We start from the raw sequence: 17766 nt of genomic DNA, 5'->3' as shown, positions 1-17766 counted from the left end.
AGTGAACTTCTACAGTCAACTCAATGCCGTCGTAGATAGAATTCCGAAGAGTGATATCAAGATCTGTTTGGGCGACTTCAATGCGAAGATCGGATCCGTCAACTCGAACCATGAGCGCATTATGGGACGGTCTCGGAGAAATGAGCGAAAACGGAGAGCTGTTCGCAGAATTTTGTGGTAATCACGACAAGGTGATCGGGGGATCGCGCTTCCCTCATCGACCGGTTCACAAGGTGACGTGGGTCTCCCGTGACGGCTTTACAGAAAATCAAATCGACCACATCTGCATCAGCCGAAAATGGAAACGGAGCCTTCTTGATGTACGGAATAAACGTAGTGCCGATATCGCGTCTGATCATCACCTCCTCATCGGCGAAATACGCCTGCGCATTGCGCGGATTCGTCGGCAGGAGGAAAGAGTTGGACGACGATTCAACACACGCCGACTGGAAGATGCCACGGTGAAACGGTCCTTCGTTGAAGAACTGGAGACGTGTGCTGCAGATATTCCGGAAGGTGGCAGCGTGGAAGACCAATGGACCGCCATCAAGAATGCCTTCATCACCACCAGCGAAAACAATCTGGGCGAACTACGCACCCCAGAGAAAACAATGGAGGAAGACAGAGGAGTGAAGAGAAGCCAAAGCCGCGATAGAGCGATCGAAAACCAGAGGAGCCAAAGTCTTAGCCCGTCAACGATACGCGGCTCTTGAGAAGGAAGTAAAACGCTCATGTCGACGGGACAAGCGAGCGTGGGCAGACTCTCTGGCCGACGAAGGAGAGAGAGCCGCCGCAACCGGGGACATTCGCCTCCTCTACGATATCTCACGACGCTTAAGCGGGGCGAAGATGAATGCAACGATGCCTGTGAACCCAACTAACAATTTTGGTGCTAAAAGCTTCAACTTCTAGCCTTTGGCTGTATAATATTTGAATAAAAGCAGCCAATGCTGAATAAAAGAAAAGCCTCCGCAAATAATCCATTAAACTTCAACTCGACTGTTACCCAAATATCTATCAGCTAGTCAGTTTGTACCGAATATATTTCATCTTTTATCGTTTATGGAGCTTTCATATATTCATAAAACAGCTCTGTCTGAATTAGCAACAAAGCTCATCGGTTAAGAGCTCATGTATGTAATTGAGTTGCTTGTTAGCAACTTCCCATATTACGGTGAGTAGCATTCACAATGAAAACATTTTCGCTGTTGTTATATCACTAACAATATAGCGTAATGGCGCTATAAATGAACTAACGAAGCTTTTAGGCAACTTCTGTATTTTTGAAGATTACACAACGTTTAAGTAAACCTTATACTGCTTCTTTTAATAGCTTATCAGTATGGAACGTCAAAACCGCAATGTTTACATTTGATTTTTGTTGCCGAAGCTGTGCACAGCATGTATGAGCTATTGATTTTTGTAATGCAGCTACAAAGGTTTTCACCTGCTTTTATAGCAACTGACAAAGCGCTGTCATTAATGCTAACAGATAGTGTAAGAAAACAAGCCATTTAGAAGCGATATTTCTGTTGACGGCTGCTGTTAAACGATTAGCAGCAGAGTAGCATCTATACAGATCGAGAAAATGTTGCCTAAAAACAATTTCAACGATTGATGATGCATTAAAATTACCCAAAAGAACATGCTGATAAATGTTTGATTAATGGTTGAAATAATGCTGAAAGCATAATTTTTAAGCTTATGTGCTAAAAGCAGCATGTAGACCTCTTTCTAACGTTTATACAGCATGAATCCAAAAATAGCGTTAGCAAAATAACCTATAGGGTATGCGAAGAAGCACATCCATAATTTTCTTTGTTATTTACATATGTCAAAGTGACGGTGATGACAGAGCAGCGGCCATTGAATCAGGAGATCAGGAGTTCGAATCTAGGTAGCAACAAAATTGATATTGCAGTTTTCACAAAAAAAAAACATTAAATAGACTCCGAAATTTACTCTCCTCTCAAATAATATTTAATCAAATTGAATTCAGTGGCTGTATAAAACTTATTTAACAGATTCAAAAAATCTGAATAAGCGCAACAGAAGCGAATTATATTACTAAATGGTTTAGTAAAGATTGAGAAAAAATTGTGTAACATGCTGTAAAGTAGTTGTGTCGGCACGTCAAAAATAGCTGAATAGATTCGCCAGATTTGCTGGTAAAGGAATTGAATAGAAGTTATTGATCATATGTATAGCACACATATTCAGCTTGAAGCCGTATAAACGAGTTGAAATAACATTTACATTGACATTAAATGTTAGTTGGGAAAGACGCGAATGATCAGTTATTGACCGACCCAACTGACCAGCTGAAACGCTGGTTCGAGCACTTCGAACAACTTTTTCAAGTGCCAACCAGGCCATCGCCACCTCGGCATGATCTGCCTAGGATCCGACGTATAACACGTGTCAATATCGAAGCTCCATCACTGCTAGAGATTCAAACAGCCATCCAAAGCATGAAATCGAATAAAGCCCCAGGGGTCGACCGCATATCAGCCCAGATGCTCAAAGCTGACCCCATGACATCCGCTCAACTACTGCATCGTTTATTTCCTAATATCTGGGATACCGCAACTTTCCCGGTCGACTGTTATCTTAGTGAAGGTGCCCAAAAAGGGTGACCTGACTGTATGCGATAACTGGCGAGGCATTATGTTACTGTGTACCGTTCTAAAAGTTCTGTGCAAAATTATCCTAGCCCGGATTCCGGAGAAGATCAATGCGACTCTCCGGCGGCAGCAAGCCGGATTCCGTGCTGGAAGATCCTGTGTGGACCATATTGTCACGCTCCGCATAATTCTGGAGCAGGTCAACGAATTCCAAGACTCCCTTTACTTGGTATTCATTGACTACGAAAAAGCTTTCGACCGTCTCAATCACGAGAATATGTGGGGCGCCCTGAGACGCAAGGGAGTTCCTGAGAAAATCATCGGCCACAACGAGGCACAGTACGAGGTCTTCTCGTGTAGAGTGCTGCACAATGGGGTCTTGTCCGACCCTATCCGGGTCGTAGCTGGTGTGAGACAAGGATGTATTCTATCACCGTTACTGTTCCTCATCGTAATCGACGAGATTCTGGTAGATGCGATTGACCGTGAACCAAACCGCAAGCTGTTATGGTAGCCTATAGCCATGGAGCACCTAAATGACTTCGAATTGGCGGATGATGTTGCACTCCTCGCGCAACGGCGCTCTGATATGCAGAGTAAGCTCAACGACCTTGCCGAGCGCTCCTCTTCGGCAGGTTTAGTCATCAACGTCAACAAAACCAAATCGTTGGATGTAAACACGGTGACTCCTTCCAGTTTCACAGTAGCCGGGCAACCAGTGGAGAATGTTGAAAGCTTCCAATATCTTGGTAGCCAAATGGCGTCAGACGACGGTACCAAGATCGACATAGGCGCACGGATCAAGAAAGCAAGGGCTGCCTTTGCGAGTTTAAGAAATATCTGGAAAACAGGCAGATAAGTGAACGCACCAAAATACGAATTTTCAACTCTAACGTGAAATCTGTGCTGTTATACGCTAGCGAAACATGGTGTGTATCAGTGGAGAACACTCAACGGCTGCAGGTGTTCATTAACAGATGCCTGCGGTATATAATTCGGGCCTGGTTGCCTCACAACTGGATCTCAAACAACGAGCTCCATCGTCGTTGTCACCAGAGGCCGATAACAACAGAAATTCAGGATCGGAAGTGGGGCTGGATCAGCCACACTCTACGTAGGGCGGAAACGAAATCTGTAAACAAGCATTAGACTGGAACCCAGCGGGACATCGCAGCAGAGGCAGACCCAGAGGCTCATGGCGGCGAAGCCTCAATGAAGAAATAAAAGAAGTCGACCGAAATCTAACCTGGCAACAGGTTAAAGCGATAGCCGGGCAACGCTCAGGATGGAGATCTTTCAAATCGGCCCTTTGCACCACCGGAGGTGTACAGGATCCATAAGTAAAAAAGTAAAATCTAGTAGTAAAAGTTAGGTAAAATACACCGAATTTCAATTTTGACTACCTATTTCTAAAAACAAAAACTTTTAGCATAATAAACATCCGTTAAAATCGTCTGATTACCGGAAGGCATAAACCTGCGATTTCCAAATCGTAAATGTGGGCGGTGATATATCACTACTAAAATCAAGAACAGAACCTACTTACTTTTTATTGTAGTTTTACCCACGTTTTTATTCATTTATGCCATCCGTTTTTCATCCAGTTATCTGCCATCTTATGTTTGTATTGTTTTGTTTGTTTGTCACATTTACACAGGTTTTCGGGGGTTTGCTTTCGTGTGTTTGCTGGCTGGTTCTGCTGCTGCTGTTTGGGCTGATGTTGTGAGTGGATGCTGTTCTATTATCTCCCTAAAATGTTTAGATCGTTTCGAATTTTGCTCTGATTTGCCATTGTGGTTTGCGCGCAACGAAATGGATGTGCTGTTCATTAGATTGTTTTCTCACTAATTGATTTGAAAACGAGTTTTCGCTTAATCTTTTTTATTCGGTCATTTTTCAATCTGTGCAAGGTTTATCTCTCTCGTTTAACAAATGCTCAGCACTACTTAAGGGGGGGTTATCTACCAATGCTTTCTTTTCTTAACATTTTTGTAACGGATTCTATCGGAACAAAGGAGGCGCTGCAAAACTATGAGAAATTTGTGGGGTTGATAGGAAAGGAAGATTCTACAGTTTCGTCGAATGGTTTTATGGTTGATTGTTGATCTTTTTTTGCATCATCACATCATTAGGGTATTGATTTAATGCTATCTTCAAAATTCGAAAATGGTGAAGATTTTTTTTTGCGGTTTGCATTTGACCTCTTACTAAGTTCTCTTACATTCTTAAAGCATACGGTTAGGGGTTTTTCCTGTTCTTATTAGTTAGATTAAAACTTGTTTTTTCTCATCATTTCTTCCTTATTCACTTTTCTCACGTGTATTAGCTTGGTTTTATTACAACTACTTCCTAAATAGAGTCGTCACATTTCTCATCTCTTAGCTGGGTCTGTGCTCGCTTATTATTTGAGTGCGGATGTGGCTCCTAAATCCTGACCTAGGGGAAAGCGGAAGCCGGACGATGGTAGATGGGGTGAACCTGTACGGCGAATGGGAAAAGGAAAACCTCAGCTTTAGTGGCCATTGGAATACCATGGTAGTGAAATTGACAATGTTCTTATTACGAGTGAAGCTTTCCTCAGTTGGAATTGGTTGAAAGATTGGATGGAAAAAAGATACACAGTTTGTGTATTCAAAAATGTAGCAAAAATATTGGCCTTGTACTATCACAACATCATACTTGATATCATGTAAAAGACCTTTGAAAAAGCAAACTCATAATTTGACGTAGATTGATAAAAAGTTTGATGAAAGACAATACTTTCAGTGATAGAACCAATGTGTTCGATAGTTTTTGAAATATGTAAATTCGGCATTCTGATAACGCATATTGAGGATTAGTTTCATACATAGTCATTGAGAAGATGACATTTCAGTTGTATTCATAATATGTTGAAATAAACTCGATAAGGGATTTGGAAATGCAATTGAAATATGGCACTCGGTAGAGCAATTTTGTAATGTGGAATGAGAAACCAAATTTACGGCACCTTTAATTATGATTTGTTGAGAAAAGTGTTTGAAATTGTCTTTCGGTTACTAACCACTTAAACGAAAATGGCAGTATACGATACAGCATATATAGAGTAATTACTGATAAGAGGGGATTTCCTTTTAACACAACAAATGCCGTAAATTATCTAAATCAAATCAAATGACTGAGGTTGGATTCCAATAAAGAAGCAGCGCTTTCTGAGCTATCCGAATTATTTGAACTGCGGAAAGACATAAGGATGTAGCATCAAAAATGGAGGTTTTAAATGGTACCAGAATAGCGTCCCCGTTGTCTCTAAAACATTTGATAATTATGAACGAACTTAAAGTCTACCAAGTAAGTAGATAATTAAGTATGAAAACCGTTAAAAAATTATGCTTCAAAAGGTAACGCTATTCTACGAAACTATTTTTTCGGCATCATTTCACGTGTCTATCTTTTGGTAGGGGAACTGAGATAGCTTCCCGCTGATAAATTTCTTAAGAAGAACGCACACTGATTATGTTAGATCACACATCACTCGATTTGCCTGTCATGTAATGCTTTATGTCTTTCTAGTGATCCGTGGACCATTTACAACAATTGGAAACTGACAAACAGCCATAAAACAGAATTTTAGTTCCATGCCTTTGTATCGGAAAGTTGGGTTTGGAAGTTTCGAATTATCCGAAATGCATTCAGTTCCCCCTTATTGTATTCGGAACGACTATTAAAAATGCATAATTATTTGGGATTTGGAGTACAAAATTAATTTTGGTATTGAATTTTGAAATATCTCAAAAGATTCTGTTTAATTGATGCGATTTGCAAAAATCGACTACTTATATCAGTTAAACGAAATGTTTTGGGAACTAACAACAAGATCAACACTAGTAATAGTCCATAGATTTTCCATCAGTTCAGATTATGTTAGGTTTCCATATGTCAAAGATTCATCATGTAATTGGTTTTTATTCGAAAACGATCTGCATTCGCCAGGTCACATATTTCGCGCACCTAGAGCTTGGACTCCAAAAGAGAGGGACAGAGAAATCAAAACACTTTTCGTCCCTATAACGACAATCACTATTTAATTTTCCTTTCCTGCCTGTTAGTTACATTGTAAACACATTCGTTCGTATAAGTAATCGTCGTCGTCACTCTCAATCTTTTTCTCACTGCTTCCTTGCATTCTCTCATGTAGCGCACAATTAACTGTTGTAATAGTTGCGTACCTTGATTTCAATCGCACAAATGAACTTGCATCGCAATAAACGCGTTTGTAACAGCACTGACTTATCTTCCTGTGTTTTGTTTTGCCTATGTTCACCATTTTTTGCCACTTCTGTTTATATCATTCTAACTGCTACCGTACTTTAAAAAATAAAAGGAATTTCTGTTGTTCTACTTACAGAGAAAAAATAAAATATAATTCAATTCATTATCTTAAAGAGTTTTAAAACAAAAAAGGAAGCAATTCATTTTAAATGTACCACTACAACGTAGAAGTTCGTATCTCTTGTCCAGGTCCTGGGTGTATCCGTCCAGTTTTAGTCCAATTTAACATCCAGCGGGTTTCAAGCTGAATCTCGTATTCAAAGTTAATCATTTGAAGCAAACAAAGAGCAACTATCGTTAATCAATTTTACCTATTTTTTTGTTTGAATTTTTTCCTTCGTCGTCATTTTGTAATGGAGCTTGGGGTCTGTTTGTAGTTCTCTGCTTGTGTCCTGTTTACACCCGGTTGGTATTTCTATACATAGTGTTTCTTCGCTTACATAAATCTATTTTGTATTATTCCTTGTTTATTCACTTTCTCTCATTTGCTTACTTTTATTCGTCACTTCTTACTAATAATTATTTCTCACATTTTCTTGTTTTATCTTCAATGTTTTTACCATTAATAATTATTATCGTAACTCTGTTGTGTTTTCGTCCTCAATATATATCTGTTTTTTTTCTGTAATTTTTCATCTCTGTTTTACTGTTTAATCCCTCAACGGTGTAATCTGGTGAGAGTTACGTTAATCTTGCGTGTTGCTCAAATGATCCAAAGGAAAGAAAAAACGGGGTTTCCCTAAGCTTGCTGTCCAATTTTTTTAAAGGATTTTTTTCTGCTCTGGATTGGGTTTTTCACTTTCGTGTCAATTAACAATAAGTCATACATAGTAATAATAGTCATAATGAAACTAATGCATTTCCGATGGTTCCGGCTTAACCGAATGATGATTACTTGGATCGGGGGCACTAAGAGGCTGTTGTGGTTGATGTTGTCCGGAAGAGGAGAAAATACATACGATTAGTGCTATGTAACAGATATCTTTGGGTATTTTCATGATAAAAAGTTCTCAAATTGGAAATGTATTAGCGAAGGAATTCAATATCTCTAACTGTTATTTCCAATATTACCCATATTAGATGTGCCATTTTGTTATTATTACAAGACGTTATAGGGTTACTAATCCTTGAATTATTAACATGTTCCCATATCTTTTCTATGGCTATTCCTCGAATAGCCCATTACCCCGAATGTGTCAAAAAATTAAATAAAACAAACATGACATACATTGCATTCGCTATAATATCACTTAATTAAACCCTATTCAGATTACGAAGATTTTTACCTGATATCATCATATGAAATGAAAATTAGATGAGTAAATTTTGTCATGAAGATAGTCTTTATGATGTTATAAACCTAGTAATCTTAATAGGCTATTAGGTTGCGTTTAATAATGCGCTCGTAGTTGCTACTCCGTAATTGACCGGAACAATATTAATTGCTCAGGAACCAATGGATGGAAGCACGGGATTTGCTCTCCAACCTCAATGTGCACAGTCCGAGAGCTCTAGTATTTTAAATGGTCGATAACGGTGCTGGCCACGTCTTCACGGTCTATCGGGGATAGGAAGTAATTAAATGATGATACAAAATCACTCGTCCACTCGGCTTGCAGTGGAACACTTCTGAAACTGAACTAGCCAGTTCATGCGGATTTTTTTATTGGAAACTTGGTGCAACATTCCAAGCAAATGCGTGCTTTAAAAAAATGGGGTATTTACTTTTTTGCATTAGTCCGAGGAAATCCGTGCTTTTGAAGAAGGAGGCATTTCCTCTTTCGCATAAGATGGGAGAGTAAATGACAAATTCTTTTAAAACATACATTTCCCCGGAATAGGGCGGAAAGGTAAATATTTCTCAAGTACGTTCTTGCTTGAATAATGGGGCGAACACAATGCTGTGTCATCGCAGACTTCAATTTCTTCTTGTTGGATCCATTTGAAGTCTGCGATGACGCAGCATTGTGTTCGACCCTTAAGACGGAAATACAAAATAAAATAGCAAGCGTGCTCTATTGTTAACACATTAACGCGCTTGGACCAGAACCCAAATACACCACAGAAATTGGATAGGGGGGAAGACGGCTTTGGCAGGTTTTGTTCTATTATTGGCAGGGGGTTTTTTTATGACTGACAAATTTGGCCTAAACGTTCTTTGCATATCAAAGAATATTGTGGCCAAATTTCATAAAATTTGGTCGACAAAAACCCCCTGCCAATAATAGAACAAAACCTGCCAAAGTCGTCTTTCCCCCTAGATAAAAACCTATGTCTTCGAATAAAAACACGACTCGTACCGGAAAATGAATTCTTTTTACTTATTTTTTTTTCTGTCAAACTTTGTTTGTTCTGTACCAATAAGACTTGGTGGAAGATAATCGTTGAAAACTTTGGAATGACACGGAAGTGGACTGCATTGGGAATGACCGGTTCGAATTAATTAACAAGTTAACACTTTAATCTACTTTGTTTTTAGGAACGATCTCTACACTGGTAGTAGTGGGCAAATCTTCTGTATCGGCCGTAGATATTCAACTTGCCCACGTCGCAAGGTAACGGTGCGGACAATGCCAGTAGGGTCTGGATGTACCTTTACTACACGGCAGTGGCGTTTCCCTAACCTCAATCTACCTGGGCACTGAGTTTAAATTAAAGGAATTGGTGTGCGGTAATGCCTAGAATAACTAGATTTTGATTAGTATAAACGACTCTGATAATTTTCTTTTCCATTTGGGCTGTCCTAATATCAAAATTTTTACTTTTTAGGTCAGTGCACAGGTAAAAAGTGAGGTTAGGCGACGCCACTGTGTTACAACTTTTGAGATATTGCCGACAAAAATGTACACAAAATGTCCCGGAGTGCATACCGGTCAAGAATAAATGCATACAATCGCACGATATAGCCTCTAATCTCTTTCGCACACCGTAAGTTGGCCCCTTCCATAATCGCACACAAAACACGTACACTATTAGCTCGAAGCCGGATTGAACACATCGCACAATAGCCAGATCAGAGTGCTTTGATCGATCGAAGTGTGAAGTTGGATGGTAGAGAAGTGCATGTAATCCCGAAAAGTGGCACGTGCTGCAAATCTCGCTCTAAAACCTTCAGCAGCATCACGGTTTTAGAAAAACAGAGGTAAATAAGGGCAATTCTTCCTCACTTTTCCACTTCTAATGGGCATGCTCCACCATAGGAACAGGCTCTACACTTCAACTACGTGTAGTCAGTCAACAAGTGATAAGTCACAAAAGGTAAGGTGCGCATCAATGCATTATGGCATCAAACCTAGCATCAATTTTACATACTTTTCGGTCTCGGTTGCATGCCCTGAATAACTATCTGACCCGATTGGCAAAGCGCAGACGCAATCAAGTCCTCTAGATTAGGACTACGCTAAGGGTGGCAAACGTGGAGGCCAACACATCCAACGCAGGTAGTATCCAGTATTTCCTACCTAGCAAGTGGTTGTCAACTATCTGTTTTCAGATCGACAATTTGCGACTCACACGATTGGCACTCGTCAGCAGCCTAAGACACCGAAGGCCTTCAACAGGTAAGCTCATGACGAATTGCGCCCGATGGCTCTTCAACAGAAGGCCTTTTGTTCACAGCCTTGCCTTTGACGGTGCATCGTTATTAGTACGCTCGTCAAGCCAGCATCGCACGGCGATTTCAGTTACCTCGGCCGTGGAGCTGCATGGTATCCACGGGCGATGCAGTAGGTGATACGCATAGTGCGTTAATAAATCGGGTGTCGGAGTCGGCAGAGTGTAGTGTGACGGAGAGAGTCCGACATCAACATGGCCGCGACGACTTGCAGCGTACAATCGGTGCGACAAAAGCAGGTCACACAGGATAGTGCGCTGCTACATGCCAAGATTCGGAGCGACAACGCCGATGCACCAGATGCAGCAGGGGGCCCCCATCGATGCTGATACATGACGGACGGAGGATGAACGAATGTATGTACGTTAGGCAAAGTAGCTGTAAGCTAAGCCGCGTGACTGAAAATCGTAACAACTGCTACACGGACCAACTCCCATTGAGCAGACGGAGAATTGTCGTTTTTAACGGTACCGGTAGCCTCCACTTGAGTGAGTATTGTTGGTTAATCTTCATAAGTGATTGCTACAGATCCTACAACTGGAAGGAGATACCCCTTTACACTTTTCACCGCGGCTCCCCAATTCCTCCTCGGTGAAGAGGTGAAGGTGGATTGAATATCCAGTTGATCCTCAAATTAGAAACTGTGCCGCCATCTTGCTATTTACGGTCTGCTCCGACAAAATTCGTGCCATTATTGGACCATATCTGTTTCGGTTGTTTTTGAACAATAAACCGCTTAAGGGCACAGACAAATTTGGGTGTTGATAGATCATTAGATACCTCTAGGTAGAGTGCCTTCGTTGACCTCTCTCTTCGTTCCGAGCCTCTTAAAAAGAGGCTTCCGAGCCTCTTGAAAGGAGGCTTCCGAGCCTCTTGAAAGGAGGCTTCCGAGCCTCTTGAAAGGAGGCTTCCGAGCCTTTTGAAAGGAGGCTTCCAAGCCTCTTGAAAGGAGGCTTCCGAGCCTCTTGAAAGGAGGCTTCCGAGCCTCTTGAAAGGAGGCTTCCGAGCCTCTTGAAAGGAGGCTTCCCAGCCTCTTGAAAGGAGGCTTCCGAGCCTCTTGAAAGGAGGCTTCCGAGCCTCTTGAAAGGAGGCTTCCGAGCCTCTTGAAAGGAGGCTTCCGAGCCTCTTGAAAGGAGGCTTCCAGGCCTCTTGAAAGGAGGCTTCCAGGCCTCTTGAAAGGAGGCTTCCAGGCCTCTTGAAAGGAGGCTTCCGAGCCTCTTGAAAGGAGGCTTCCGGGCCTCTTGAAAGGAGGCTTCCGAGCCTCTTGAAAGGAGGCTTCCGGGCCTCTTGACAGGAGGCTTCCGAGCCTCTTGAAAGGAGGCTTCCGAGCCTCTTGAAAGGAGGCTTCCGAGCCTCTTGAAAGGAGGCTTCCGGGCCTCTCGAAAGGGGGCTTCTGATACGCTTGAAAGGAGGCTCCGAGCCTCTTAAGGAGGCTTCCAGGCCTCTTGAAAGGAGGCTTCCGAGCCTCTTGAAAGGAGGCTTCCGAGCCTCTTGAAAGGAGGCTTCCGAGCCTCTTGAAAGGAGGCTTCCGAGCCTCTTGAAAGGAGGCTTCCGAGCCTCTTGAAAGGAGGCTTCCGAGCCTCTTGAAAGGAGGCTTCCTCTTGAAAGGAGGCTTCCGAGCCTCTTGAAAGGAGGCTTCCGAGCCTCTTGAAAGGAGGCTTCCGAGCCTCTTGAAAGGAGGCTTCCGAGCCTCTTGAAAGGAGGCTTCCGAGCCTCTTGAAAGGAGGCATCCGAGCCTCTTGAAAGGAGGCATCCAAGCCTCTTGAAAGGAGGCTTCCGAGCCTCTTGAAAGGAGGCTTCCGAGCCTCTTGAAAGGAGGCTTCCGAGCCTCTTGAAAGGAGGCATCCGAGCCTCTTGAAAGGAGGCATCCAAGCCTCTTGAAAGGAGGCATCCAAGCCTCTTGAAAGGAGGCATCCGAGCCTCTTGAAAGGAGGCTTCCGAGCCTCTTAAAAGGAGGCTTCCGAGCCTCTTGAAAGGAGGCTTCCGAGCCTCTTGAAAGGAGGCTTCCGAGCCTCTTGAAAGGAGGCATCCGAGCCTCTTGAAAGGAGGCTTCCGAGCTCCTCGAAATGAGGCTTCCGAGCCCCTTGAAAGGAGGCTTCCAAGTCTATTGAAAGAAAGCTTTCGGGCCTCTTGAAAGAAGGCTTTCGGGCCTCTTGAAAGGATCCAATATACAATTCAAGACGAATTAGCTAGTATTTGAGCAACGAAGCAATTGAGCTTTTCGGAAAAAGCCTTCATGCCTCTCAAATAGAGTCTTCCGTATTTTCACCGCACCGACGGGCGGTACCACGCCACGAACACCATTTTGTCATACGGAGTCCTGATAACGACAGCTATTGTTCGTCCCAGCTTTTCTCACGTATCGTGCCAACTAAAGTCGTGTTATCGGTTTCCGTCACGGATGAAAATTCCGGAATTTACCTCGGCCATAAGATCGTCGAGAAGCAACACCTCGTGGACGCCGCCGGATCATTCGACGACCATCTGACCAACGACCATCAAGCTACACGTCGCGAGTACCTAACGCCATCTGCGATAGTGCCACTGCTAACTGACCAAGCCATTGCCACTGTATCTCATTGCCGCCCATACCGCTGAATAAGCCAAAAAGGTAAAGTGTTAAGAATAAAGTCATTGGGACCTGGGAGAAAGGAGGCATTTTGCGCCCACCCCGGAAGCTGCCGTTGGTCAGACCTGCAGCTTGGGGTCTAGGCTAGTCCCTTACTGGGAGCTCCCGGAGTCATAACATTTCTATGTATCAGAACGTTGGCATGCTCCCCTAATTTGAGAATGTCTTTTTAATTATTTACTTGATGGAAAAGAAAGTGGAAGGAACAGGAAGGAACAGGAAATGCAAATGGAAAGGAGCATGAAACAAGCTTCTGGGAAGGAGTCCCAGATAAGGATTTCAATAAGCCAAACGCGAAGCGTAAATCAAACACATATAGTTTTTGTTCGCGACTTAAAAATTCAAACCGTTATCTGATAATGGATGTACGGAAGTACTTTGTGTGAATTTGAGATAAATTCGCTCATTTTATGCCAACAACTATGTGATCGCATTTGATTTAGTGTAATCTTTATAAACTGGTAATGCTTTTAGCGGGAAAGAGTATTCGAAATGATGGTATGCTGAATATGAGAATATGCAGCGAGGGATTTCAGTAACGATGGCTAAATCAGATTAGGGAGAGGGGGGAGATCAGTAACCGACTTTCTTCAAAGTAGAAATTTATTGGTTCATCCAAAACAAACAGTGCCACCAAACTACCGTCAGACCCACTTCAAAAACTCATATACCTTGATCTGAATAGGGCCCGTTGGTTATTCTGGCCATCAATCAACCCACTCCGGAATTGTTTTGTTCTTGATACGACTTGGACCAATCGCTATTCTTACAATCAACCAATTCACTCCAAAGTTGAAGTTCATTGAATGATCAGTAGTTTTTGCAAACCAAGCCACACCGAAATTGAATGTTTCGTCATCGAAAGGGCTAATGGTCATCCACTTCATATAAGGGTTCTTCTTGATGTGACTTTATTCGGTAGCAATCAAAATCGAATAGCAAGCGAAAATTGAGAGCTATTTTATTTTCCTAATTAAATCCTTTTTATTTTGTCGTGAATCCACACACTTCTGGATCTGGAGTTTATTAAATCTATCAGAAAATCGTTAAACTTCAGCGGATTTCTAGAAATGTTCTGGTCTTTTAATAACTCTTACTTTCTACCTATTGGAACATATGCAGGTTATACAGGTTTTTGGAATTCATAAAGCAAAAATTCAAAATTAAATCTCCCTGCTCATAGCACGTTTTTTTTAAACATCTGAGTAAGGGGCGCCTAATAAAGGTTTCGCCAAGGGCGCTGGGAGTTCACGCTACGGCTCTGAATTCCCAGGTCTAGGTACTCTTTGATAAAATCTGAGTACCGGTTTTTAAACTCGCGATCCCGCTTGAAATGTCTTGAAACGTCGCACAATGAAGCGCCCCATCTCATCTCGTGATACGGTAGACTTGATAACCGCTGTTTGTTCATAAGAAGTGAGCTGCTGTGCCTTCGGTGTCTACTCTTGATCCCAAAATTGCCGCAACGTGCGGGTCATGTCCAATTCCGTATGCAAATTCAAGACCGCGAAATTGTTCTGTATATGTCCTTGTAGACCGCTTGATTCCCTGAGGTTTTTTTTAAATTTATTATGGGTCCTGTAGCGGCTGAAAGTTCATGATCAGCGCAAGGGCCCTCCTTAGCCGTGCGGTAAGACGCGCGGCTACAAAGTAAGACCATGCTGAGGGTGGCTGGGTTCGATTCCCGGTGCCGGTCTAGGCAATTTTCGGATTGGAAATTGTCTCGACTTCCCTGGGCATAAAAGTATCATCGTGCTAGCCTCTTGATATACGAATGCAAAAATGGTAACTTGGCTTAGAAACCTCGCAGTTAATAACTGTTGAAGTGCTTAATGAACACTAAGCTGCGAGGCTCTGTCCCAGTGTGAGGATGTAATGTCAATAAGAAGAAGAAGAAGAAGATGGGTCCTGTACACCTCCGGTCTCCATCCGATCTTTGCGAGCGATGTCCAACTTTCGCTTTAACCTGTTGCCAGGTTAGATTTCGGTCGACTTCTTTTATTTCTTTATTGAAGTTTCGCTACCATGAGCCTCTGGGTCTGCCTCTGCTGCAATGTCCAGCTGGGTTCCAGTCTAATGCTTGTTTACAGATTTTGTTTCCGCCCGTTTTGTAGAGTGTGTCCGACCCAGCCCCACTTCCGATTCTGATTTTCTGTTGCTATCGGCCTTTTTGTCACCAGAGGAGCTCGTTGTTTAAGATCCAGTTGTGAAGCCACCAGGCCCGGATTATATACCGGAGGCATCTGTTTATGAACACCTGCAGCCGTTGAGTGTTCTCCACTGATACACACCATGTTTTGCAAGCGTATAACAGCACAGCTTTTACGTTAGAGTTTTTCGTAGTCAATGAATACCTAGAAAAGGGACTCTTGGAATTCGCTGGCCAGAATGATACGGAGCGTGACAATATGGTCCACACAAGATCTTCCGGCACGGAATCCGGCCTGCTGCCGCCGATGAGTCGCATCGATCTCCTGAATCCGGGCAAGGATAACTTTGCATAGAACTTTGAGAACGGTACACAGCAACATAATGCCTCGCCAGTTATCGCATACAGTCAGGTCACCCTTTTTGGGCTCCTTCACTAAGATGCCTCGCATCCAGTCGACCGGGAAAGTTGCGGTGTCCCAGATATTATGAAATAAACGATGCAGTAGTTGAGCGGATGTCATGGGGTCAGCATTGAGCATCTCAGCCGATATGCGATCGACTCTTGGGACTTTATTCGATGTCATCCTTTGGATGGCTGTTTGAATCTCTAGCAGTGATGAAGCTTCATAATATGTTTGAACATTTCACCAAGTAATGCGATGTACATGATAGCCAGGTTCTGATTTTTGATGAAAACCACAGTATTAGGCGATGCGCGGAATTAGGGCAGGTCACGGTATAAACGGAACCAGACTAGAAGATTTCCACATACTCCAAGCCTTTGAAGCTTCGCGATTGCGATAAGAGTGATTTAGCTAGTCGAATGGGTCGAATGCAGCACTTATCTACTTATCATTGTATATAACATCGATTTTTGCCCTCTTCTATTCAAGCCTTCCGTGATATACGAAGTAAGACACAACAAGTTGGAAGTAGTACAACGGCCAGGCATGAACCCGTGTTGATCTTCACTCAAGTATGGCCTGCAGTGAGATTGCAGGGGCTTCATGACTTCAAGTTCGAACAGTTTCGAAACTCAGAGGCGTTATTCCCCAATAATTATCTACGTCTAGCTTATTTCCTTTTTTGTAAACAGGAAATCTATAAGCAGTTTTTCAGCGTGATGGAAAACGGTTGCTTGAGATTGAAAGGATAAACAGAATCAACAGTGGGGACATTAAACTCAAGTTGTGCTTCTTCAGGAATGTTGAAAAAGCACAGTCAGGGCCAGGATTCAATGATAACTTGAGCTGAGTAGCGGCAGTGAATATCATATCGACGATGATATCGATGTTTTCTAGGGATTGTCCCGATTCTAGGACATTCTTCGCAGCGAGAGATACTTCGGCATCGGATAACGGTTCATCGGTAAAAACGTCTGAAAATTTCATCGGAAACAAATGTCATTCGGGGAATATGCGCTCTCATCATGCAGCGCCATAAACGACGAAAGGCCGGATTCTTTACGTTGTTTTTTTTTAATCTTTGTTAAGGAGACTTTCAGCCCAAGGCGGGCTCGTCTCCTTTACGTTATTCTTTACGAATCTGAGATTCTTAGATTTCCCATTAAACTAGAAAAAAAAACATTGCTATCGATGATTCACATTGTCAGAATTTAGAGATATTGATTACTTTCGCAATTTTCACACCAATTTCCAGTCAAAAGTGATAGAAGAGAATTGTTAAATAAAATATTATGTACATATCGGTATTACCGTAAGAAGAACTACCCCCAAGAACATATACTACATAAGCATGAATAAGAAACTAGCTATAGCTTAAGCTAAGAGTGTGAAAATAAAAAAAAAGTTTTTTACTCTGCATGTAGATATTCTATGGGAAATAGATTTAAGTTTTCGGACGACAACGCTTTGTATGATGACTTGTGCATTGGGAGTAACGTTGGTGAACTGTTTCGCTTTTGGGTACATTCCTAATATTCGACATCATTTTTTTATGATGCGAAACTGATTAAATGTTGAACTAAATAGCAATTGTATTAAACTAACTTTTCCAGTAAAAAGACATGCAACTGCGTGAATCGCTCGATCGAAGCGATCCACTAAATGTTAATGTTCCTCTCTTTTTCTCCCAACAATCGATACCATCCCCCGCCAGCAAACTAATAAATTCTCAAGAAAAATATTTAGAAACAAACAAAAAAGTTGCGCACCTACCTCAGTTAGATTTCCCCGGTGACGTCGATCAACAATACCAGGGATGAGTAGTAATTGCGTTCATTCATTAACGGAAATTGTGCTTGTTTTGGGCATTAAAAGCTACGGTTCCGTAATCAAGTGCATCAATTTCTAAGGGCGGTACGAGAGAGAGAAAGAGAGGGAAGAAATGGGAAGAAAGTAATAATGAACACGCTGTTAGTTTTATTTCGTCAGAGTCAAAAATCAGATAAGGGCTAGTGGCATCGCTTAATGTCGGTG

The 17766-nt window shown here is 42.2% G+C and overlaps 1 protein-coding gene across 17 annotated transcripts in view; it reads right to left on the bottom strand.

The window, feature by feature from the left end:
• Positions 1-4166: 4166 nt before the first annotated feature.
• LOC134223676 (C-terminal-binding protein) overlaps positions 4167-17766 on the bottom strand; it is a 307370-nt gene continuing 293770 nt past the window's right edge. For 9 of the 17 annotated variants that reach the window (XM_062702867.1, XM_062702863.1, XM_062702890.1 and 6 more), the window contains one exon: positions 4167-7852. In XM_062702867.1, coding sequence (XP_062558851.1) covers positions 7787-7852 — 66 coding nt within the window. In that variant the 3' untranslated portion in view covers positions 4167-7786. Of the gene's footprint in view, positions 7853-17501; positions 17638-17766 lie in introns of all 17 variants that reach the window. The other 8 variants (XM_062702910.1, XM_062702905.1, XM_062702942.1 and 5 more) reach the window with 5 other exon arrangements.

The sequence above is a fragment of the Armigeres subalbatus genome, chromosome 1 (genome assembly GCF_024139115.2).
Source record: "Armigeres subalbatus isolate Guangzhou_Male chromosome 1, GZ_Asu_2, whole genome shotgun sequence".
Classification (NCBI taxonomy): Eukaryota; Metazoa; Arthropoda; class Insecta; order Diptera; family Culicidae; genus Armigeres; species Armigeres subalbatus.
Note: the sequence above shows the minus strand (reverse complement) of the source record. Positions and strands in the feature narration are given on the sequence as shown.